General features: G+C 40.7%; 2 protein-coding genes across 2 annotated transcripts in view; one reads left to right on the top strand and one right to left on the bottom strand.

Moving 5' to 3' along the window:
- Nucleotides 1–4,040, bottom strand: part of LOC131362958 (phosphomannomutase 1) — a 13,285-nt gene extending 9,245 nt beyond the window's left edge. Inside the window, exons 1-2 of the mRNA XM_058405337.1 lie at nt 3,491–4,040; nt 1,065–1,182 (exon numbers count right to left, since the gene is read on the bottom strand). Coding sequence (XP_058261320.1) covers nt 1,065–1,182; nt 3,491–3,571 — 199 coding nt within the window. The 5' untranslated portion in view covers nt 3,572–4,040. The remainder of the gene's footprint in view (nt 1–1,064; nt 1,183–3,490) is intronic.
- A 7,133-nt stretch (nt 4,041–11,173) lies between these two features.
- On the top strand, nt 11,174–22,397 carry LOC131362461 (uncharacterized). Its single transcript, XM_058404465.1, has 12 exons — nt 11,174–11,329; nt 15,538–15,556; nt 16,799–17,947; nt 18,090–18,224; nt 18,444–18,503; nt 20,138–20,386; nt 20,604–20,663; nt 20,775–20,924; nt 21,020–21,268; nt 21,488–21,547; nt 21,659–21,808; nt 21,904–22,397. Exons 1-12 carry the CDS (start codon nt 11,174–11,176, stop codon nt 22,395–22,397), a joined length of 2,931 nt encoding a protein of 976 aa, XP_058260448.1.
- Nucleotides 22,398–25,328: the final 2,931 nt, after the last annotated feature.

Below are 25,328 nucleotides of genomic sequence, written 5' to 3'. Positions count from 1 at the left end.
AACAACAGAAGAGCAATTAAGGGTTTCAGATATGATCCTCTGAGTGGAGAAATTAACCTGAACATCTATATAGACTTCAGCTCATGTGGTTAAGGCTGTTGTTCAGAAGGTCAACGTTCAAAGCCCCAGCACTGCCAAGCTGCCACTGTTGGGCCCCTGAGTGAGGCCCTTAACCCTTTCCGCTCCAGGGGCGCTCCATCATGGCTGATGCTGAGATCCTAATTTTCATAGCTGGGTTATGAAGATAGAAGTTAGAATTTCACTGTGCTGTAATGTATATGTGATCTTCTATATCATCATCATTAAGATCTGAGATGAAGGACGCCATAAAAGTGTGTGCGTGTGTGTGTGCGTGTGTGTGTAAGGACCCCCATTTAATTTACTATTAAATAGAAAAACTAAAATCTATAAATATTCACATTTGTTCCTTCCTGACTAACCCCGGATTCTTCTTCTTCATCTTCTTCTTGCCACTGATTCCCAGCATGCACACACACCAAAGCATCCTCAAGCTCTCTTCTCACTATCATCTCATTTCAGGATTAAGCTGTGGTCAGCTGAAGTAGCCTAACAGCTCAGAAACGTCTTGAAGGGACGCTGCGTTGTGACGTGACGTGACGTGATCTGATTGTGGCTCCTGGTGTCTGTGATAGAATGTCTGACGGATCCCAAAACAAGCGCCACAGACCCTAAGCTGTATGTAATCAAGCCCAAGTAGGACAAACAGATAGTGTCTAGCTAATCTGTTAGCTAGTAGGACAAACAGATAGTAGTGTTTAGCTAGTGTTAGCGATCGAACATCAGATAACCAGATAAAAGACAGAAGTCAGTAATGAAGACGTGTTTTATTTTGGTGAAGTCAAACTCGCTGCTTTTAATAACGGTTTAAAATGTCTTCTCTCTCACATGCGACTCAGGATTCAGAGCGAATGTATAGTTATGGTGGTGGATGGAGGGCTGTCTCAGTAAAGACACGGGAAGGAGAGAGGGATTAGATTAGATTAGATCAGATTAGATTAGCCTAAGGTGCGAGAGAGGTGAATGATTAAAGTGATGAGTCTCACCGTCGTCGCCTTCTCCGAGCTGCTCTGCGATTTTGGAGTAGTCAGATCCGCCCACTATTCCGATCTTCACTTTAGCACGCAGAGACTGAAAAAATGCGTCCAGCTGAGGGTCGATTTTCTGTATAAACACACACACACACACACACACACACACACATGAACTCATCTCCTCAGGGTAAAGGCATTCTTTTTTTTTCGTTTTAAATCAACTGAACTGTGTTAAGGTGGTTATACCAGGGGTCAGAACGTGTGTGTGTGTGTGTGTGTGTGTGGTGTGAATGGAGAAACCACACACCCAGCCACGTTATTTATAACATAAGTAACGTTTCCTTTGTCCTGTTGTAACTAAACGACACGTAGGTTTGCTGAAACAGCCCTTTCATTTTGATTCATTTGAATTTGACTCACATGACTCATGAATCATGACTCAAGTGATTCATCCAAACACACAGCGTTAATAATCAGGTGCTCGCTCAGGTGGTTAATCACAGCACACAGTAACACCTTATGCGGGATTAGTGTCCCAGAACTCATCTGCATATTGCACCCGGGTATCATGAATGTCAAGGACACTGTGATAACGACTCGTTAATGACAGACTGTGATAGTACGTATTAATATGAATCGTTTTCTGTGAGTAGCCATGAACAGTGCAACGGATCACCATAACAGGGCAACATCCACACCTCTAACATGCTGTAGAGAAACAAACAATACAGAAACAAAAAACAAATCCATTATATTGCTCTGTGGTAGGGGTTATAACATACTACATTGGTTATAACACACTACATAGTCTCTATATTGCAGGAAATAAGGGGCTATAAGACTCTATGTAGCTGGAGCTTTAAATGAAGGCTGAAACTCAAAGGACTTCCTGCTTCCTTCATAAGCATACTATATTGTATTGAACGAGGGCTTATAACATCATATGTACAGTAATGTAGAGTAAATCCCAAAGGACTCCTTGTTCCCTGTGTAAGTGCACTACACTGAAATATGGTGTTATAACATTCTACATGGTCACAATTCTGCAGGAAATTAAAGGTTCTAACATTCAGTATTAAACATACTGAATTTGATGCATGTAATTAAGGGGTTATAACTCTTTATGCAGTTGAATATACACCTTAAATATAGGTTGAACCCCATATTACTTCCTGCTCCCTGTAAAGCAGGAAATAAGGAGTTATAACACTCTATGTAATGTGACATAGTCCTTAAATGTAGGGTGAATCCCAGTGATGACTCCCAGCTCAAATATCACATGGAATAAGGGGTTATAACACTCTATGTAATGTGACATAGTCCTTAAACATAGGCTGAATCCCAGTGATGACTCCCTTTTCAAACATCACATGGAATAAGGGGTTATAACACTCTATGTAATGTGACATAGTCCGTAAATGGAGGATAAATCCCTCTGATGATTCCCTGCTTCAATATCACATGGAACAAGGGGTTATAATGCTCCATGTAATGTGACATAGTCCTTAAATGTAGGCTAAATCCCAATGAAGACTCCCTGCTCCAATATCACATGGAGTAAGAGGTTATAACACTCTGTGTAATGTGACATAGTCCTTAAATATAGGCTAAATCCCAATGATAACTCCCTCCTCAAATATCATGTGGAATAAGGGGTTATAACGTTCTATGTGACATAGTCCTTAAATGTAAGCTGAATAAGAGGTTATAATGCTCTACGTAATGACATAGTCCTTAAATGTAGACCGAATCCCAATAATGACTCCCTGCTCAAATATCACACGGAATAAGAGGTTATAATGCTCTGTGTAATGTGACCGTCCTTAAATGTAGACTTAATCTCAATGATGGCTCCCTGCTCAAAATAATGAGGGGTTATAATGCTCTACGTAATGTGACATAGTCCTTAAATGTAGACCGAATCCCAATGATGGCTTCCTGCTCACACATCACATGGAATGAGGGGTTATAACACTCTATACAATCCTAAACCACTTCCTGCACCATACAAACTCTCTATGCTGCATGAAGTAAGGGGTTATAACACTTTGTTGCAGTGGGAATTGCACCAGCACTGAGACTCCCTGACATACTTTAGTCAGTGAGTGTGAATGGGTTTGACCTTTCACCTAGAAGATCAAAAAAAAAAAAAGAGCCTAATTAGCCTCCATCCAGCTGACTTTATACACCACCAGACACCAGATTGTTTTCTAGGCAATACACACACACACACACACACAGGGTTGGAAATACTGGTTTGGTTTTAAGACGCTTCTATTTATAGAAAAACAGGAATTTCGCGGATAATAAACAAAAAATCGAAAGCAAAAGTAAATATCACGAGTATTAAAAAATGATGAGCAGCAGTGTCTCTGCATGCACGTGCAATAAGACACAGATCTCCGGATGTTAGAATTAAAATCAAAACGATGTGTTACCTCTCTCGGTGGAGTCAGTGTTCCGTCCACATCAAACAAACACAAGACGTTCCTGTCCGCGGGAAGATTTTTCCTCTCCATTTCGTGATATCCGGGAATTTCAAGTCAATAAAAAAAATTCAAGTAGAATAATAAAAAAAGCACCGATTGAGCAAAAAAATAAATAAATAAATAAATAAAATAAAATAACGAGGTCAACTCACATGAACACGCCTTTCGTTAAACCGAAAGAAGAAACCAAAAAAACAATGTGGATTATAATGAGTGTAAATGGTTTCAAATCGATTTTAAACAGAAACGCGTTATGTGGTAAAACCCGTGCAGAGGAGAAGGCGGAGAGAGCGCGCGCTGCCTCGCTCTCCGGCTGCGTGTCAACACTTGCGTTTTTGTTTTTTTCTGTTTACACGCCTGTGTACGTGCCAGCCAGTGAGCACGCGACCCAGCGTCCCACGTGGAAAAAAGGGGCTTTACCGTGTATTGAAATCCTAGTCAAAACCTAGAGTGACTCCATAACGTGGTCTTGGCTGTGAAACCGTGGAGAGATAACTCACTGAGCCAGAGGGGAACTTCATGTTCTGAGTTCAGACGAGGAGGAGGAACAAATCTCCCCGCCCATTTTCTCTCTGTCTCTCTCTCTCTCTCTCTCTCTCTCTCTCTCTCTCTCTCATTAGACATTATATGACATATATATATATATATATATATATATATATATATATATATATATATATATATATATATATATATTAATTAATTAATTAATTAATTAACTAACTAACTAACTAACTAACTAACTAACTAACTAACTGCAGCTGCTGGGGTCTGGTTTAAGTCATGGGTTTATTTCAGTGCCCTTGTTCTGAAACGTAATCCTTTTTAAAGCAGCAGCTCTTTCAGGGATTAATCCAGGGATGTCCAGTCTTATCCTCAAAAGGGTCAGTGTGGCTGCAGGTGGGCAAGAGGGGCAAGAAGCCTTTATTATCGCTACATATACATTGCAGGATGTTTCATTGCGTATCCCAGCTGAGGACGTTGGGGTCAGAGCACAGGGACTGCTATGATACAGCCCCCCTGGAACAGGGAGGGTTAAGGGCCTTGCTCAATTGCCCAACAGTGGTAGCTTGTTGGTGCTGGGGCTTGACCCCAATCCTCCGATCAACAACCACTGAACTACCACTGCCCTGGTGGTTCAAGCAGGGGCCACACCCAATCGCATTGGATTAATCACTAGATCATTGTATTTAATAGGTGTGCTTGTTTGGGATGAAAAACAACCACCCACAGCGAGCCTGTCCGGATAAGACTGGACACAAGTGGACTGAACTTAAAAGCTGATATAAAACTGATTAAAAATGTGTTGTTATTATTATTCAACGTTCACTATTAGAAACATCTGCTCATTCGTGCTATTATACAATCATGCAGATACGGCTCGAAAGCTTGTAATCTCACAGCTCACACACCTTCACTCAGTGTTGTTATTTGTACCAGACAGTTCAGAAACTGTGGATTTCCGAAGATGAGCAGCAGATCCGCAGGTGGAGACGCCTTGTCCATGAGAGAGAGAAGTAACAGGATGCCTACGGAGATTCAGTTAACTCTTTACAACCGTGGTGAGCAGAAAAGCACCTCAGAACACACAGCCTGCTGAGAGGATGAGCTACAATAGCAGAAACCCACTTCAGGTTTCACTCCCATCAGCCAGGAACAGGACCCTGAGGTGATCACGGGTACAGGCTCACTCAAACCGGAAAGATCAAGATTGGAGAAATTTCACATGGTCTGTTTGTATAGAGTGAAAATATTCGAATCAACAGTTAATTATTAATCTGAACAAAACTGACAACAGAAATGTGTGAAACTCTTACTGATTTAGCATCAGTTACTAACAAATCATTAATCTCTCGAGGAAATAGAGGAACTACAGGAACCCTAGTAACTACTAACTAGCTGTCACAATACAAAGACCCAGATATTACATATTACACCAATCAGGCATAACATTATGCCCACCTGCCTAATATAGTGTTGGTGCTGCCCAAAACAGCCCTAACCCGTCCTGCACTGTGTATTCTGACCCCTTTCTATCAGAACCAGCATTAACTTCTTCAGCAGTTTGAGCAACAGTAGCTCGTCTGTTGGATCGGATCACACGGGCCAGCCTTCACTCCCCACCTGCATCAGTGAGCCTTGAACGTCCATGACCCTGTCACCGGTTCACCACTGTTCCTTCCTTGGACCACTTTTGATAGATACTGACCACTGCAGTCCGGGAACACCCCACAAGAGCTGCAGTTTTGGAGATGCTCTGATCCAGTGGTCTAGCCATCACAATCTGGCCCTTCATCAAACTCAAAGCTCAAATCCTTACGCTTGTCCATTTTTCCTGCTTCTAACATCAACTTTGAGGACAAAATGTTCACTTGCTGCTCTAATATATCCCACCCACTAACAGGTGCCATGATGAGGAGATCATCAGTCTTAATCTCTTCATCTGGCCCTGGTCATAATGTTATGCCTGATCAGTGTGTATATTACATATCTCATAAAGACTTTCCAGATCTGTTTACAGAAACAGAGTGAGAAGGTAATGAGTTGGAACCTGAGCTTTTCCTGTGAAATGTACTGAGTAAAAGTCAAAAGTATTAGGAGAAAGAAAACCTTGAATAAAGCACAGATACTTAAGAAGCAGATTTAAGTACGACGGCAAAATCACCATTTTATATATAGCTGTAGATCGAGTGATCCTCCTGAGTGAGGGTGTAAATAACGTGAGTGAGCGTAAACAGGTTTGACCTTTCACCTAGAACACGACAAACCTTTTTACATCAGCGACAAACAATCTGACTCATGAAGAACGCTATCAGAGTGATATGAGAGTATCATGTGATCACCTGAATTATGTAATATATTTACATCTTAAACTAGGCACCTGGGATTTACGTTTAGTATCGGATTATATTATATCACTTTATTTATTTATTTTACTGCAGAACAGATCATACACCCCATGTGGACTTTGGAACAACAATCTCCTCATCAATACACATAATAACATTCTACATATGCTGGATCTCCATCATGGAGCATCTGAAGGCTTCAGCATGGAGGAGTTGGTGTGGAACCTATAATGAACTCAGATGTTGAGATAATTTATGAGTTCATCCACAACTCCAGCTGACTGTATATGACTATAGAAAGGACATTATTCATAATCACTCTCTCTGGTGTTTATAATCATTTATAATCACACACACTCTGGTGTTTATAATCATTTATAATCACACACACTCTGGTGTTTATAATCATTTATAATCACACTCTCTGGTGTTTATAATCATTTATAATCACACACACTCTGGTGTTTATAATCATTTATAATCACACACACTCTGGTGTTTATAATCATTTATAATCACACTCTCTGGTGTTTATAATCATTTATAATCACACACACTCTGGTGTTTATAATCATTTATAATCACACACACTCTGGTGTTTATAATCATTTATAATCACACACACTCTGGTGTTTATAATCATTTATAATCACACACACTCTGGTGTTTATAATCATTTATAATCACACACACTCTGGTGTTTATAATCATTTATAATCACACACACTCTGGTGTTTATAATCATTTATAATCACACTCTGGTGTTTATAATCATTTATAATCCCACTCTCTCTGGTGTTTATAATCATTTATAATCCCACTCTCTCTGGTGTTTATAATCATTTATAATCACACACACTCTGGTGTTTATAATCATTTATAATCACACACACTCTGGTGTTTATAATCATTTATAATCACACTCTCTCTGGTGTTTATAATCATTTATAATCACACACACTCTGGTGTTTATAATCATTTATAATCACACACACTCTGGTGTTTATAATCATTTATAATCACACACACTCTGGTGTTTATAATCATTTATAATCACACACACTCTGGTGTTTATAATCATTTATAATCACACTCTGGTGTTTATAATCATTTATAATCCCACTCTCTCTGGTGTTTATAATCATTTATAATCCCACTCTCTCTGGTGTTTATAATCATTTATAATCACACACACTCTGGTGTTTATAATCATTTATAATCACACACACTCTGGTGTTTATAATCATTTATAATCACACTCTCTCTGGTGTTTATAATCATTTATAATCACACACACTCTGGTGTTTATAATCATTTATAATCACACACACTCTGGTGTTTATAATCATTTATAATCACACACACTCTGGTGTTTATAATCATTTATAATCACACTCTGGTGTTTATAATCATTTATAATCACACTCTGGTGTTTATAATCATTTATAATCCCACTCTCTCTGGTGTTTATAATCATTTATAATCCCACTCTCTCTGGTGTTTATAATCATTTATAATCACACTCTCTCTGGTGTTTATAATCATTTATAATCACACTCTCTCTGGTGTTTATAATCATTCATAATCACTCTCTCTGGTGTTTATAATCATTTATAATCACACTCTCTCTGGTGTTTATAATCATTTATAATCACACTCTCTCTGGTGTTTATAATCATTTATAATCACACTCTCTCTGGTGTTTATAATCATTTATAATCACTCTCTCTGGTGTTTATAATCATTTATAATCCCACTCTCTGGTGTTTATAATCATTTATAATCACTCTCTCTGGTGTTTATAATCATCACTCTCTCTGGTGTTTATAATCATTTATAATCACACTCTCTGGTGTTTATAATCATTTATAATCACACTCTCTCTGGAGTTTATAATCATTTATAATCACTCTCTCTGGTGTTTATAATCATCACTCTCTCTGGTGTTTATAATCATTTATAATCACACTCTCTGGTGTTTATAATCATTTATAATCACACTCTCTGGTGTTTATAATCATTTATAATCACACTCTCTGGTGTTTATAATCATTTATAATCACACTCTCTCTGGTGTTTATAATCATTTATAATCACACTCTCTGGTGTTTATAATCATTTATAATCACACTCTCTCTGGAGTTTATAATCATTTATAATCACTCTCTCTGGTGTTTATAATCATTTATAATCCCACTCTCTCTGGTGTTTATAATCATTTATAATCACACACACTCTGGTGTTTATAATCATTTATAATCACACTCTCTCTGGTGTTTATAATCATTTATAATCCCACTCTCTCTGGTGTTTATAATCATTTATAATCCCACTCTCTCTGGTGTTTATAATCATTTATAATCCCACTCTCTCTGGTGTTTATAATCATTTATCAGCATGCTGACCAATTGAACAATACATTGACTGAAGGTTAGTACACTTTATTTATTCTGCTTCAACAATAAATGTCCTTTCTTCTTGTTATTTAATTAATGAAGCATGGATGAATAAATGAATTGGTTAATTCATGTGTGAGGTGCAGTAACAGCTCTGCCATGTCCTGGCAAGACTGTAGATATGTGGAATATAGTCTGTTTCATCATGTTTATAAATATGGTGATCTTTAATAAAAATGCATAATTAAAAAATTAAAATAAACGTGACGTCACACCACATGAGTGAGAAAAAAGATACTGAAGTCCTGAAAGATATTAGAAACATATATAAAATACAGTGTAGGTATTCATACAGTACTCTATGGATTTAAATGGTTTATCATGTGCTGTTCAGGTGCAGAAGTAGATCTATAGCGCCCCCTCGTGTCTTCTACACACACACGCACACACACACACACAAAAAAAAAGCTTCCAGGTTACAGCTGAACCAAGTACACTGAAAAGTGTGTGTGTGTGCAACAGTATTTTAAAAAAAATGAAAATGACTGGAAAAATTAGTTGATGTTATTTGCATTATAATAATAATAATAATAATAATAATAATAATAATAATAATAATAATTATTATTATTATTATATAAATGACTGAGGTTTGGATTAGTGTTGGTACAGTGCCACTTTTCTTTGAGGATACCGAAACTGAAACATTGAGTATCAACTGATACCCTTTTTACAAGATACTGAGCAGACAGACAGACAGACAGATGGGTGGACGGACGGACAGACAGACAGACAGACAGATAGATTTTATCGATCCCATTAGGGAATTTTTTTTACAGCAGCATAGACAGATACAACACACAAAAATATAAAATGTAAAATTATATATATATATATATATATATATATATATATATATATATATATACAGCTCTGGAAAGAAAATAAGAGACCACTGGCCAATGTCATGAAGAGGAAGATGGATGGTCACAAACCATCAAGTAAAGCTGAGCTGTTTGCTTTTTTGAGTGGTATAAAGTTCCCCAACAGCAATGTGAGAAACTGGTGGAGATCATGGAGCTAAAACACATGCAGATCAGGGTTATTCCACCAAATACTGATTTCTTAATGTTATTTAGCCAAAGCATTAATTCAATTTCTTTACAAATGATTTGTACAGTGCACAAAGCAGCTGTACAGAAATAAACAAGTTCAGTGATATAACTTGATTATAAGTTAAAATTCCTAAATTCAATTCTACATTTTTCTCTAATGAGAGAGTCAGAGGCGACGGTGGTGAGGAACAACTCCCTGAGACGACACGAGGAAGAAAACCTTGAGAGGAACCAGACTCATAGGAGAACCTCATCCTCTTCTGGGTGACACCAAAGAGTGTGATTCCCCTTCTATAACTGTGTGATGAGGAAATTCATTCTATTTTGTTGATGTTATCATGATGTGAAGTCAAGACTGAGTCTGTGTTCATTGAGAAGGTAACACTACAGTGTCCTCCTGCATTAATCATTGACAGTCTGCCAGCCTATGGCTTCAACAAGACACCGACATTATCTCCATAAACGTCTCTATACCTTTTTACAGCTACAATAAACTTCTGCACTGTTGTACCATCACCACTGACACCTGTTACTGTATCTGTAAGAGCAGAGAAGATATATATTATATCCTGTACACACACACACACACACACAGTACTAACATGTACTCAGTACCAGATCTCCAGATCTAAACCAAGGTGTGAAGTAAGAATTTACGATCAGTTTGTACCTGTATTCAACAGAGTTCTGATTTTTCAGTATCAGTACTTTAAAAAAAATACCTTATTTAGACTGTTGTGACGGATCTATCTGCTAAAAATGCAGTAGAGCAAAAAGACTCAAGTTTTGTTAACTAATTCTCATCTAAATGCTCGGTGAATAGATAAATCTTATAGATGTGTTTGTAGACAGCCAGAAAGTGGAGATGCATGAAAACGCAGATCAAGATCAAGATCATCTGCCGTATTCTGGATGACCTGCATGTTCTGTTCGAATGTGAAATGTGCAGGATAAACAGCGCACTGAATAACCAGAAATGTCTATAAACTGTTCATTATTGGGTTAATTATTATAACTTGACCTGGATTATAGTGCTGTTTTAAATTATGCTCTGCATGGATCTGGCCTTTAAATATCCATCTATTGTGTGAGGAATAAAACACTCAGGATCTACTTTTACAGGAAAATATTCATCAATGGCATGGCTACTATTACTACAAATAACAGGATGTTATTCGGCCAATTTCAAAAGATTGACTGTTTCGAAGTTAATAAGACAAAAAACTGCTCCAAAACATGTTTCCTGCAGTAATTAGGGAGTATAATGTCAACATGGGTGGTGTGGACCTCTGTGACCGCATGCTGAGCTTCTATCGCATGGCAAGCAGAACCGAGAAATGGACCATGCGTGTGACTGCTCATTTCTTCGATGTTGCCATCACAAATTCCTGGATCCAGTACGAGTCTGACAGCATAGCGCTTAACCCGGTCAGCAAAAAACACTGAACAGATCCTGGACTTCAAACTGCATCTGGCAAATGAGCTGATGAACCACCTAGAACCTGAGGACACTGACAAGAGAGCAGACGACAGTGAGGAGAGCGAGGAAGAGTACGAGCCACACTTTAAAAAGAAGATTCCTATTACTACTATTACTGCTACTACTGTCACAGTGGAAATCTACAGCAAGTTTAAAATCAAGACACAAAATAAATCTTTTAGTCCACTTCAAATCCACATCATTTTATTAGAAGAAATGGCATGAAAGAAATATATAAACCATTACAATACCACAACCAGTGTACCCTTCCCTGTCCATCACCTCTATATCAATAACACAGCCAGAGCCCCTTCCCCTCTCCATCTCACCATTACTCCAAAGAAAACACTTTATTTATTTACAAAATGTTAAAGTAAAGAGTATGGCATCATACTAGGTTATCTGCCTTATTTGGGATGCAGTACTGCGTACTTCTGAAAGGCTACAGGATTCATAAAGGCGACTATCTCTGTCCGCACACAGCCTTCCTTATCCGTTAGCACGTTGTAGCTCGGCTGCTACACAGCCTGTACAAACGAGCCGTTCGACCGAGTAAAATCTAGTGTCGCTAGTTCCCTGCTTTCCTCCTACATTCAGCGGTGTTTACTGTGTCTCTCCTCTCTATCTGCAGTTTGTCACAGATGTTTATAACACCACAGTTTATTAAGAAGTGTTTAGGATTTTTTGTAAACGAGTTCATACTCGTGCGGTGACTGAAGTTCTCGTTAGCTTGGAGAACTAGCTAGAGAGCTAACACACCGGGCGCTAACGAAGATAAGGAGTTAACACACCGGGCGCTAACGAGCTAACACACCGGGCGCTAACGAAGATAAGGAGTTAACACACCGGGCGCTAACGAAGATAAGGAGTTAACACACCGAGCACTAACGAAGATAAGGAGTTAACACACCGGGCGCTAACGAAGATAAGGAGTTAACACACCGGGCGCTAACGAAGATAAGGAGTTAACACACCGAGCACTAACGAAGATAAGGAGTTAACACACCGAGCACTAACGAAGATAAGGAGTTAACACACCGGGCGCTAACGAAGATAAGGAGTTAACACACCGGGCGCTAACGAAGATAAGGAGTTAACACACCGAGCACTAACGAAGATAAGGAGTTAACACACCGAGCACTAACGAAGATAACGAGTTAACACACCGAGCACTAACGAAGATAACGAGCTAACACACCGGGCGCTAACGCAGATAAACAAACTAACACACCAGGCGCTAACGCAGCTAGCGAGCTAACACACCGGGCGCTAACGAAGATAAGGAGCTAACACACCGAGCACTAACGAGCTAACACACTGGGCGCTACCGCAGATAAACAAACTAACACACCAGGCGCTAACGCAGCTAGCGAGCTAACACACCGGGCGCTAACGCAGATAAACAAACTAACACACCAGGCGCTAACGCAGCTAGCGAGCTAACACACCGGGCGCTAACGAAGATAAGGAACTAACACACCGAGCACTAACGAAGATAAGGAGTTAACACACCGAGCACTAACGAAGATAAGGAGTTAACACACCGAGCGCTAACGAAGATAAGGAGTTAACACACCGAGCGCTAACGAAGATAAGGAGTTAACACACCGAGCGCTAACGAAGATAAGGAGTTAACACACCGAGCGCTAACGAAGATAAGGAGTTAACACACCGAGCGCTAACGAAGATAAGGAGTTAACACACCGAGCGCTAACGAAGATAAGGAACTAACACACCGAGCACTAACGAAGATAAGGAACTAACACACCGGGCGCTAACGCAGATAAGGAACTAACACACCGAGCACTAACGAAGATAAGGAGTTAACACACCGAGCACTAACGAAGATAAGGAGTTAACACACCGAGCACTAACGAAGATAAGGAGTTAACACACCGAGCACTAACGAAGATAAGGAGTTAACACACCGAGCACTAACGAAGATAAGGAACTAACACACCGAGCACTAACGAAGATAAGGAGTTAACACACCGGGCACTAACGAAGATAAGGAGTTAACACACCGAGCACTAACGAAGATAAGGAGTTAACACACCGAGCACTAACGAAGATAAGGAGTTAACACACCGAGCACTAACGAAGATAAGGAGTTAACACACCGAGCACTAACGAAGATAAGGAGTTAACACACCGAGCACTAACGAAGATAAGGAGTTAACACACCGAGCACTAACGAAGATAAGGAGTTAACACACCGGGCGCTAACGTAGATAAGGAGTTAACACACCGAGCACTAACGAAGATAAGGAGTTAACACACCGAGCACTAACGAAGATAAGGAGTTAACACACCGAGCACTAACGAAGATAAGGAACTAACACACCGAGCACTAACGAAGATAAGGAGTTAACACACCGGGCGCTAACGTAGATAAGGAGTTAACACACCGAGCACTAACGAAGATAAGGAACTAACACACCGAGCACTAACGAAGATAAGGAGTTAACACACCGAGCACTAACGAAGATAAGGAGTTAACACACCGAGCGCTAACGAAGATAAGGAGTTAACACACCGAGCACTAACGAAGATAAGGAACTAACACACCGAGCACTAACGAAGATAAGGAGTTAACACACCGAGCACTAACGAAGATAAGGAGTTAACACACCGAGCACTAACGAAGATAAGGAGTTAACACACCGAGCACTAACGAAGATAAGGAACTAACACACCGAGCACTAACGAAGATAAGGAGTTAACACACCGAGCACTAACGAAGATAAGGAGTTAACACACCGAGCACTAACGAAGATAAGGAACTAACACACCGAGCACTAACGAAGATAAGGAGTTAACACACCGAGCACTAACGAAGATAAGGAGTTAACACACCGGGCGCTAACGAGCTAACACACCGGGCGCTAATGAAGATAAGGAGTTAACACACCGGGCGCTAACGAGCTAACACACCGGGCGCTAATGAAGATAAGGAGTTAACACACCGGGCGCTAATGAAGATAAGGAGTTAACACACCGGGCGCTAACGAGCTAACACACCGGGCGCTAATGAAGATAAGGAGTTAACACACAGAGCGCTAACGAGCTAACACACCGGGCGCTAATGAAGATAAGGAGTTAACACACCGAGCGCTAACGAGCTAACACACCGGGCGCTAATGAAGATAAGGAGTTAACACACCGAGCGCTAACGAAGATAAGGAGTTAACACACCGGGCGCTAACGAAGATAAGGAGTTAACACACCGAGCGCTAACGAGCTAACACACCGGGCGCTAACGAAGATAAGGAGTTAACACACCGGGCGCTAATGAAGATAAGGAGTTAACACACCGGGCGCTAATGAAGATAAGGAGTTAACACACCGGGCGCTAACGAAGATAAGGAGTTAACACACCGGGCGCTAACGAGCTAACACACCGGGCGCTAATGAAGATAAGGAGTTAACACACCGGGCGCTAACGAGCTAACACACCGGGCGCTAATGAAGATAAGGAGTTAACACACCGAGCGCTAACGAAGATAAGGAGTTAACACACCGGGCGCTAACGCAGCTAGCGAGCTAACACACCGGGCGCTAACGCAGATAAGGAGTTAACACACCGGGCGCTAACGCAGCTAGCGAGCTAACACACCGGGCGCTAACGAGCTAACACACCGGGCGCTAACGAAGATAAGGAGTTAACACACCGGGCGCTAACGAAGATAAGGAGTTAACACACCGGGCGCTAACGAAGATAAGGAGTTAACACACCGGGCGCTAACGAAGATAAGGAGTTAACACACCGGGCGCTAACGAGCTAACACACCGGGCGCTAATGAAGATAAGGAGTTAACACACCGGGCGCTAACGAGCTAACACACCGGGCGCTAATGAAGATAAGGAGTTAACACACCGGGCGCTAACGAGCTAACACACCGGGCGCTAATGAAGATAAGGAGTTAACACACCGAGCGCTAACGAAGATAAGGAGTTAACACACCGGGCGCTAACGCAGCTAGCGAGCTAACACACCGGGCGCTAACGCAGATAAGGAGATAACACACCGTGCGCTAACGAGCTAACACACCGATATGCCTTTATCTTTCAGGGAAAATTTGAACGGACTCTCTCTCAAAACTCTTCAGTAACGTTAATAACTCTTTAATAAGTGAAATGCGTGATTCTGCTCCAGAGACGACGACCATTTGCAGGTCTTGGTGCAAAAAAAACTTAGTGTTTATAATAAGGAAAAAGATGATTATTTACACCAAAAATGCACAAGTGAAAAGTGTCTCAGCTAGAGCACTGAAAAGAGCGGAAGTTGTATATACTAGTGAATATATATGGCATTATTATTATTATTATCATAAAATGGCGAATAATTATGTAATTAACTGATTTTAGAGTGGAAAATGTGGCCGTGTGGCTAAACCCAGGAGCAGACTGAGGCGGAAAGTGTGTACCTGAAACTAATCAAAAATATCCGGACAGCAGAACCGAGTGAAACATAAACATGTACAAATTCACAAGAAATCATCTCCGGGACAAACTAGAAACACACGCTCCCCCCCCCCCTTTTTGGGTTAGGTAACGCGCTGCATGTGCGCGCGCTGCTTGGTGTTCTACGACGTGGGTTCTGTGACCTCAGCGTGAGTTCCAAGCGTGACCAGACGTCATTTGGGACCTTCATTTAAGAAGAGAAGTCGCGGAGAAACACAGGAGAAAATTTTTTACAAATGAAGATTATCATAGATCAGACACTAAGACAAGGTATGTTGTTTATTTATTTATTTATTTTATGTAACCATTCAGTTCTGCACCAAATGATCGATCATGAGAATAGAAAATGTCTAAAGACAAAAAGCTGAGTCTGCTCTGGACTTTTGAAGATTTCTATGCCTGGGTACCTTCACAGAATCTTTAGACCAAGTGTCAGCATTTCAAAAGGATTTCTGTTATAGCTGAAATGTTTAATGAATGTCTTCAAACTAAATCCTAAACGTGTGAAATCATTGTGTCAGTGTTAGTGAGTTGTGTTTCTCTAGCACAGGGGACTCTAACACGTCGCTCGTGAGCTACCAGTCGCTGGCCTACACTGATAAATCTAATCAACACACCCGCTTTCTTAAATCAGTTAACTCCACTCAACAGTTAACATGCAGCTCATGTGAATTTAATATGATTTATTGCAAAATATGACATCTTTTTCATACAAAAATAGCTTATTCGGCTGGTTTTATGGCAGTAAGCTATGTAAATAACTCTTACTAATAACATCACATGAGTAGCTCATGGCCACCTTAATTTTGTCCAAGTAGCTCACAGAGGAAATAAAGGTTAGAGACCCCTGCTCTAGCACATTCTCACATCTGGAAGCTAGCACCAGTAGGAGTGTTATGTAACAAATCTGATGGCATTTAATGTTATTTTTTCTCCCACTATTGTGACCTCAGATCAGACAGACGACGGCGTACAACAGCTGGAGTGTGACACCCGTAGCAGAACGCCTGCAAATCGCCTTTGTGCTGTGGATTTGTCCTCTTTATCACATTGGCAAACTGGCACTAGCATGAACATTGGTGTAGAAACATCAACAGCAGCTAAGGCTAGATCTTTGCCCAATAAACTCAAGAGACGCAGGGACAGCAACCTCAGGGATGATAAAGAAGACAAAAGCAGCCATAGTCCTGCAAAGCGTCGTTGTGTTGTAGATTTGTCCTCTTTATCACATTGGCAAACTGGCACTAGCATGAACATTGGTGGAGAAACATCAACAGCAGCTAAGGCTAGATCTTTGCCCAATAAACTCAAGAGACGCAGGGACAGCAACCTCAGGGATGATAAAGAAGACAAAAGCAGCCATAGTCCTGCAAAGCGTCGTTGTGTTGTAGATTTGTCCTCTTTATCACATTGGCAAACTGGCACTAGCATGAACATTGGTGGAGAAACATCAACAGCAGCTAAGGCTAGATCTTTGCCCAATAAACTCAAGAGACGCAGGGACAGCAACCTCAGGGATGATAAAGAAGACAAAAGCAGCCATAGTCCTGCAAAGCGTCGTTGTGTTGTAGATTTGTCCTCTTTATCACATTGGCAAACTGGCACTAGCATGAACATTGGTGCAGAAACATCAACAGCAGCTAAGGCTAGATCTTTGCCCAATAAACTCAAGAGACACAGGGACAGCAACTACAAGGATGATAAAGAAGATGAAAGCAGCCATAGTCCTGCAAAGCGTCGTTGTATTGTAGATTTGTCCTCTCTATCACATTGGCAAACTGGCACTAGCATGAACATTGGTGCAGAAACATCGACAGCAGCTAAGGCTAGCTCTCTGCCCACTGAACACAAGCGACACAGGGACAGCAACCTCAAGGATGATGAAGTAGACGAACTCAGCCATTATCTTGCAAAGTGTCTTTGCATTAGAGATTCGGCCTCTCCCTCAGATCAGCAAGCCGACTCTAGCAGGAACAGTGATCCGACAGCAGATCAGACAGAGCCACACTGTTCACAGGCATTCCCTGTTGCATCTTCTGCATGCATGTCTCCCTCAGACATGTTCACTGCAGACACAATGTTCGGGAGCACATCATCATCAGGTACTGGTGCTCACATAAACAAAACAGAAAAAAATGTTCAAAAATGAAAATGAAGAATTGCTAACTTTATGCCATGCTTAACTAAATTAAATTATATTACATGTTTAAACTGTTATGTATTTCTGTTTGTTTGATTCTACAGAGGAGACAGACTCTGATAGTGTAGTAGGTGCTAAAGGGGGTTCTGTCAATCCATGCAGCACCAACAGACAACACCCGTACAGTGACTCTGAGGGTGATGGAAAGTCCACCAGCAGTACACAGTCTGCACAAAACAGTAAGGCTCACTGTCCAGATTTGGCCTCTTCCTCATGTGGACATGTTGCCAGAATTTGGCAATGTCCTGTGTTATCAGGATCTAGTAGTAGTGATTGAAGAACATCTATCTGCATTAGATCAGACTCACATAAACAGAACTAAATGATCCTTAATTACATGTTTAAAACATTTTGTATGTTTGACAATAATCACACGAGTTCATGTTATTTCTATCAAGCGGTTCTATATGAGGATGAGGAAGAAGAGATGGAGACAATTGGATACTGGCACTGTCCAGGTAAGTTGTATGTCTTTTATTGGTGTAATGTTTGATGTAGTCCTTCAAATATTGCCAAAAGTTTTGGGACACCCCTCTAAGTCATTGAATTCAGATGTTCCAATCACGTCCATGGCCACATGTGTGTATAAGATCAAGCTCCTAGGCATGCAGACTGCTTCTACAAACATTTGTGAAAGGATGGGTCGCTCTCAGGAGCTCAGTGAATTTAAGTGTGGTAGCGTGATAGGTTGCCTCCTGTGCAGTAAGTCCATTCGTGAAAATTCCTCACTACTAAATATTCCATGATCAGCTGTTAGTTGTATTATAAGAAAGTGGAATCAATTGGGAACAACAGCAACTTAGCCACGATGTGGCAGGTCACGTAAAATCACAGAGAGGGGTCAGTGCATGCCGAGGCACACAGTGTGAAGAAATCCCCAACTTTCTGCAGAGTCAATAGCTACAGACCTCCAAATTTCACGTGGCCTTCAGATCAGCTCAAGAACAGTGCATAGAGAACTTCATGGAATGGGTTTTCATGGCCAAGCAGCTGCATCCAAGCCTTACATCTCCAAGTGCGATGCAAAGCATGGATGCAGTGGTGTAAAGCATTCTACCACTGGACTCTAGAGCTGTGGAGACGTGTTCTCTGGAGTGACCAGTCACGCTTCTCTGTCTGGGAATCCTATGGACGAGTTGCCAGGAGAACGGTACTTGCCTGACTGCATTGTGCCAAGTGTACAGTTTTGTGTAGGGGGGATTATGGTGTGGGGTTGTTTTTCAGGTGTTGGGCTCGGTCCCTTAGTCCCAGTGAAAGGAATATTTAATGCTTCAGCTTCATACCAAGACATTTTGGACAATTTCATGCTCTTTGTGGGAACAGTTTGGGGATGACCTCTTCCTGTTCCAACATGACTGCACACCAGTGACCAAAGCAAGGTCCATAAAGACATGGATGAGTGAGTTTGGTGTGGAGGAACTTGACTGGCCTGCACAGAGTCCTGACCTCAACCCGATAGAACACCTTTGGGATGAATTAGAGTGGAGACTGCAAGCCAGACCTTCTTGTCCAACATCAGTGCCTGACCTCACAAATGTACTTCTAGAGGAATGGTCAAAAATTCCCATAAACACACTCCTAAACCTTGTGGAAAGCCTTCCCAGAAGAGTTGAAGCTGTTATAGCTGTAAAGGAGGGCTAATGCCATAATAAACCCTGCAGATTAAGAGCACAATGTCATTAAAGTTCATGTGCATGTAAATGCAGATGTCCCAAAACTTTTGGGAATATTGTGTATGTCCTAAATAAAATAAATGTGTCACATAAATTCTACTTAAATTTTTAACATGCCACAATTCATTTCCTTTATGTAGTATGCTTCATGTGCAACACTGTGGACGATGAGGAGTCTCCTTTATCCTGCACTTTTTGTGGTGTCTGCCAAAATCCTACGTTCTCAGGATCTAGTGGTAATGATTCATCAACTTCTATCTTCATTAGATCAGGCTCACATAAACAAAACAGAAAAAAAATGTTCAAAAATGAAAATGAATTTCTAACCTTATACAATGCTTAACTAAACTAAATTATATTACAACATTTTAAATGTTATGTTTAAAATGTTATGTATTTCTGTTTGTTTGCTTCTACAGAGGAGACAGACTCTGATAGTGCAGCAGGTGCTGAAGGGGGTTCTGTACCTGGGTTTGTACATCCCAGTGACAGCAACATTGAGTTGCCATCCTGTGGCTATTGGGATAACAGTGCTATAGGAAACACTGGGGTAACAAATCCCAGGGCAGGTACACCTCTCATTCCATACAACACCAACAAACAACACCTGTACAGCGACTCTGAGGATGATAGAAAGTCCACCAGCAGTACACAGTCTGCACAAAACAGTAAGGCTCACTGTCCAGATTTGGCCTCTTCCTCATGTGGACATGTTGCCAGAATTTGGCAATGTCCTGTGTTATCAGGATCTAGTAGTAGTGATTGAAGAACATCTATCTGCATTAGATCAGACTCACATAAACAGAACTAAATGATCCTTAATTACGTTTAATACATTTTTTATGTTTGACGATAATCACACGAGTTCATGTTATTTCTATCAAGCGGTTCTATATGAGGATGAGGAAGAAGAGATGGATACAATTGGATGCTGGCACTGTCCAGGTGTGTAGTAATGTTGTATCTTCAAGCTAAATCCTAAATGTGTGAAATAATTAGATCGGATAAATTCTACTTAATCGTACTAATATGCTGCAATGAATTTCTTTCATGTAGAATGCCTCAGGTGCATCACCGTGGACGACAGGGAGTCTCCGTACTCGTGTATGTTTTGTGTCGGTTCTGTTGGTCTGGCGGCGGGTAACCCAGAAGACACCACCCGGATAATTCACCTGTCTTCACCTGTCCTGATTAATGGATCTATTGGTAAAAGATGTTGAATTTCTAACTTTATACCATGCTCAACTAAGATAAATTATATTACATGTTATGTATTTCTGTTTGTTTGTTTGCTTCTACAGAGGAGACAGACTCTGATAGTGCAGCAGGTGCTGAAGGGGGTTCTGTACCTGGGTTTGTACATCCCAGTGACAGCAACACTGAGTTGCCATCCTGTAGCTATTGGGATAACAGTGCTATAGGAAACACTGGGGTAACAAATCCCAGGGCAGGTACACCTCTCATTCCATACAACACCAACAAACAACACCTGTACAGCGACTCTGAGGATGATAGAAAGTCCACCAGCAGTACACAGTCTGCACAAAACAGTAAGGCTCACTGTCCAGATTTGGCCTCTTCCTCATGTGGACATGTTGCCAGAATTTGGCAATGTCCTGTGTTATCAGGATCTAGTAGTAGTGATTGAAGAACATCTATCTGCATTAGATCAGACTCACATAAACAGAACTAAATGATCCTTAATTACATGTTTAATACATTTTTTATGTTTGACAATAATCACACGAGTTCATGTTATTTCTATCAAGCGGTTCTATATGAGGATGAGGAAGAAGAGATGGAGACAATTGGATACTGGCACTGTCCAGGTGTGTAGTAATGTTGTATCTTCAAGCTAAATCCTAAATGTGTGAAATAATTAGATCGGATAAATTCTACTTAATCGTACTAATATGCTGCAATGAATTTCTTTCATGTAGAATGCCTCAGGTGCATCACCGTGGACGACAGGGAGTCTCCGTACTCGTGTATGTTTTGTGTCGGTTCTGTTGGTCCGGCGGCGGGTAACCCAGAAGACACCACCCGGATAATTCACCTGTCTTCACCTGTCCTGATTAATGGATCTATTGGTAAAAGATGTTGAATTTCTAACTTTATACCATGCTCAACTAAGATAAATTATATTACATGTTATGTATTTCTGTTTGTTTGTTTGCTTCTACAGAGGAGACAGTCTCTGATAGTGCAGCAGGTGCTGAAGGGGGTTCTGTACCTGGGTTTGTACATCCCAGTGACAGCAACACTGAGTTGCCATCCTGTAGCTTATTATCCTATTTGGATAACAGTGCTATAGGAAACACTAGGATAAAAAATCCCAGGGCAGGTACACCTGTCAGACTATGCAGCACCAACAGACAACACCTGTACAGCGACTCTGAGGGTGATGGAAAGTCCACCAGGAGCAGAAGCTCTGCACAAACCAGAAAGTCTTACACTTCTGATTCGTCCTCTTCCTCATGTTGGCACACTAGGCATAGAAGAAAGAGTTATGTGAAGGAGGATCAGAAAGACAAAAAGCAGTCTAAGGCTAAGTGCAGGAGCTACAAACCACAATGGAAGAGTGACCAGGAGGATGATGAATCCGACACCAGCAGCAGACAGCATGCAAAAAACAAAAGGTTTACCCATCGAAAGGTAAAAGAGAAATGCAGGTGGTAAAAGCTACAGGTGAGTACACGCAGCTAGTGTACACGCAGATGCAACAACAGCTGTGAGCTCTACATACCAACAACTACACACTGTCTAACAAATCCACACAACTACACGCGGCATGAGTGGCTTCATAGACGTCACCATGAGGACACAGGGATGGCATGATCGCACCACCAGAAACACACACATTGATGAGCACGTTGTCCATGCACACATGAGTGTAATCGGTTCTAGTCTCTTTTGTCTCATTGACATCTGAGAGCTGCAGCTGATTTTGGACACAGTGCTCTCTACATTTTGATCTGGTGTGGAGGATTCGGGCTGATATTTTTCAGCCTGTTCCGATTACACATCAGGAAGGTGGTGCACATCAACTCCAGTTCTTTCACTGAAATACTGTTGTTGTTGTTGTTGTTGTTGTTGTTGTTGTTGTTGTTGTCCTCTTATGTCGCCACAGAGAGAGCACAGGATCCTGTCGCCGGACCACCGGGGAATCCGAGTTTCTCCTCGCCGTTTGAAGATTTCCTTCTCATTGCCAAATGTTGCCTTGGGTTTGTTAGCATAAAATAAAGAAATAAAAATAAACATGTTGTACCTGTCTTTTTATTTGTAGCATGGCACACAGAGTGTTCTCCCTGTACTAAAGAGATAGGTGTCAGAGCAGATGTTAATAGTTACAGTACAGAAGTAAACAGGGGAACACGGCAACAACAGAGTAGACCTTCCCAATATAGACGTTATATTTGCCAGAAATCTACAGATTAAATACACTGGTGAATATTCAGTTTCACAGAGAATACCAGTTCTTAATACGTCATAGTCTCTAAGATCCTTGGATGAGGATAAAAAAAAATGTAGTTAAAATAAACTTAACCTAAAATTGCTTTGAATTACAAGCTGCACTGAATGAAAAATAAATAAATAAAGTATTAGGTGCTAAATTCTAAATGTCAACCGATCACCATCACGCTTACACAACAATCCGAAAATATTTGAGCCAAATATTTGAATATTAGTGCAGATAAGGAGTTAGACTGTAAATGAGGAACTAGGTCGCAAAGAGGACACATAACACCCTATAATCATTAACTGCTGCGTAAATGAAGGTGTTTGTTGGTGACCAGAGACGAAACCCGGACTGGAGGTACAGCTGCAAACGATAAATCTGTGTTTTTCCCTGTCGTTACTCTTGTGTGTGTTTCCATGCACTCACGATGTAACCACTGTCTAGTAATAAACAGGACATGTAATGGTTTTGGTGAAAGTTTTGTAGCCATTAAAACCCCAATTAAACGCAGCTCACACGTAATGCTAACAGGAGCGACGCCACTTCCTTCGGACATTCAGAGTCAGGCTTTCAAGCCATGATGTTTTATAGCCTCCACTGGCAAATTATTCACACAAGAACGGTGTTACTTATAAAAAAATTCCATTCGGCATTATACTTCTCAGGAGGAGTGTGAAGAGAATCACTGCAATGATTTTAGTTACACACGAATTCTGCTGTTAAATTTCAAGCACTTTTATTTGAAGAATGTTCCATGAAATTATCTATAAATTAAAACAAAACTATACTAGCCGTTACTTGAAACACCAGGTCGATGTAGCCTGGATGTCTGATAGCATGGACACACCGCAATGGCTGAGCTGCATTATTGGTAAATTTTGGAGATGCTCTTTCACCATGCAGGTTTTGCGGGTGCGAAACAGCTGTGCCACTTCAATGTGATTCACAGCTGGCTGGCGCTGATCATATCATCGTATCAGGGAAATGAGTGTCGCAGGAATCGTTTATAAATCCCATAGGAATTTTTGGCACATTTATGGCCTTTACACATCAAATATTGATAAATGAAGCAGAGAGTTTTGCTCAACAACGCTACGTGTAGATAATAAATAAAGCTTGATAATATAATCACACAAATAAAACCGAAGTAGTTCACTGTAATGAAAAGTTCTGCTTTCGAACTTTAGGCCACGCCCACTGTTTTATACATTTCTGTAGATAACAATCAGAAGTCGAAACAAGTCTATAAGCTGTGAGCAGCGTGGAATTTCACACAGCGGATTATTTTTGGCTGCTCAACAATATTTGGGAGAAGTGATTCATTTACAGCGCTTGTGATAACCAGTGATAGCCAGGTAATTTCAGTGTCCTAACCAGCATGATGAACAATTCTCTCAGACACACGCTTACACTTCTGTACATAACAAACATTTCCATCACATGTCTCATGAGTTCTCCAAGCTCTACAGATGTTTGTCCCTGGATCTGAGAAGGAGGGGGGATCAAAAGGTTTTTATGAGCTTCATGCAAACAGTTACACAGGCAAACACTTGGTTCACTTTTATAGCTAATTTATCACCTGTGCACAATCTATCTGTTTACAACCACCTGAGACCTTTGGTCCTGTTGATTCCCTGAGACACACTTTCCACCTGGGTATATATTCTGGAAAGTTCTGTGAGTCCACAGACTGCTTAGACACATGCTAAACTGTATATAGACTATATACACACACATGATACATCACTTACTGTCAATGTAGCATTTTTTGTACCTTTATTCTGCAGAAATGTAGACCACAGGATCCCAAATTTTGTCCCAGAGAATCCCTTCTGCCCCTTTTAGCTCCTCTGCTCCAGTACACCCACTTTAACACTGAAAGAAATACCTGTTATGTTTTCTCAGGGAAGAAAAGTTATAGTGTTATACCAGAGGTCCTTTTAACTTATAACTTCACACTGTGCCACACATGTAGACGATTATATTTGGGTCTAGCGTTGCCATTTTTGAAACATATTTTGTGACAAATGCAATAATAGATTATTTACCAGATTATTACACTCACCAATTTAGCACAGGAAATATCGTGGATATGATGGTGGTGATGATGGTGGTGATGGTGGTGGTGATTGTGGTGGTGATGGTGGTGG

Source organism: Hemibagrus wyckioides, linkage group LG12, assembly GCF_019097595.1.
Source record: "Hemibagrus wyckioides isolate EC202008001 linkage group LG12, SWU_Hwy_1.0, whole genome shotgun sequence".
Classification (NCBI taxonomy): domain Eukaryota; kingdom Metazoa; phylum Chordata; class Actinopteri; order Siluriformes; family Bagridae; genus Hemibagrus; species Hemibagrus wyckioides.
This window is presented reverse-complemented; position numbering and strand designations above follow the sequence as displayed.

Coding starts and splice junctions, on each gene's coding strand:
- LOC131362461 (XM_058404465.1), top strand. CDS start 11,174: ATGGGTGGTGTGGACCTCTGTGACCGCATGCTGAGCTTCTATCGCATG. Junction 20,387..20,603: donor TACACAGTCTGCACAAAACA/GTAAGGCTCACT, acceptor ATTTCTATCAAG/CGGTTCTATATGAGGATGAG. Junction 21,269..21,487: donor TACACAGTCTGCACAAAACA/GTAAGGCTCACT, acceptor ATTTCTATCAAG/CGGTTCTATATGAGGATGAG.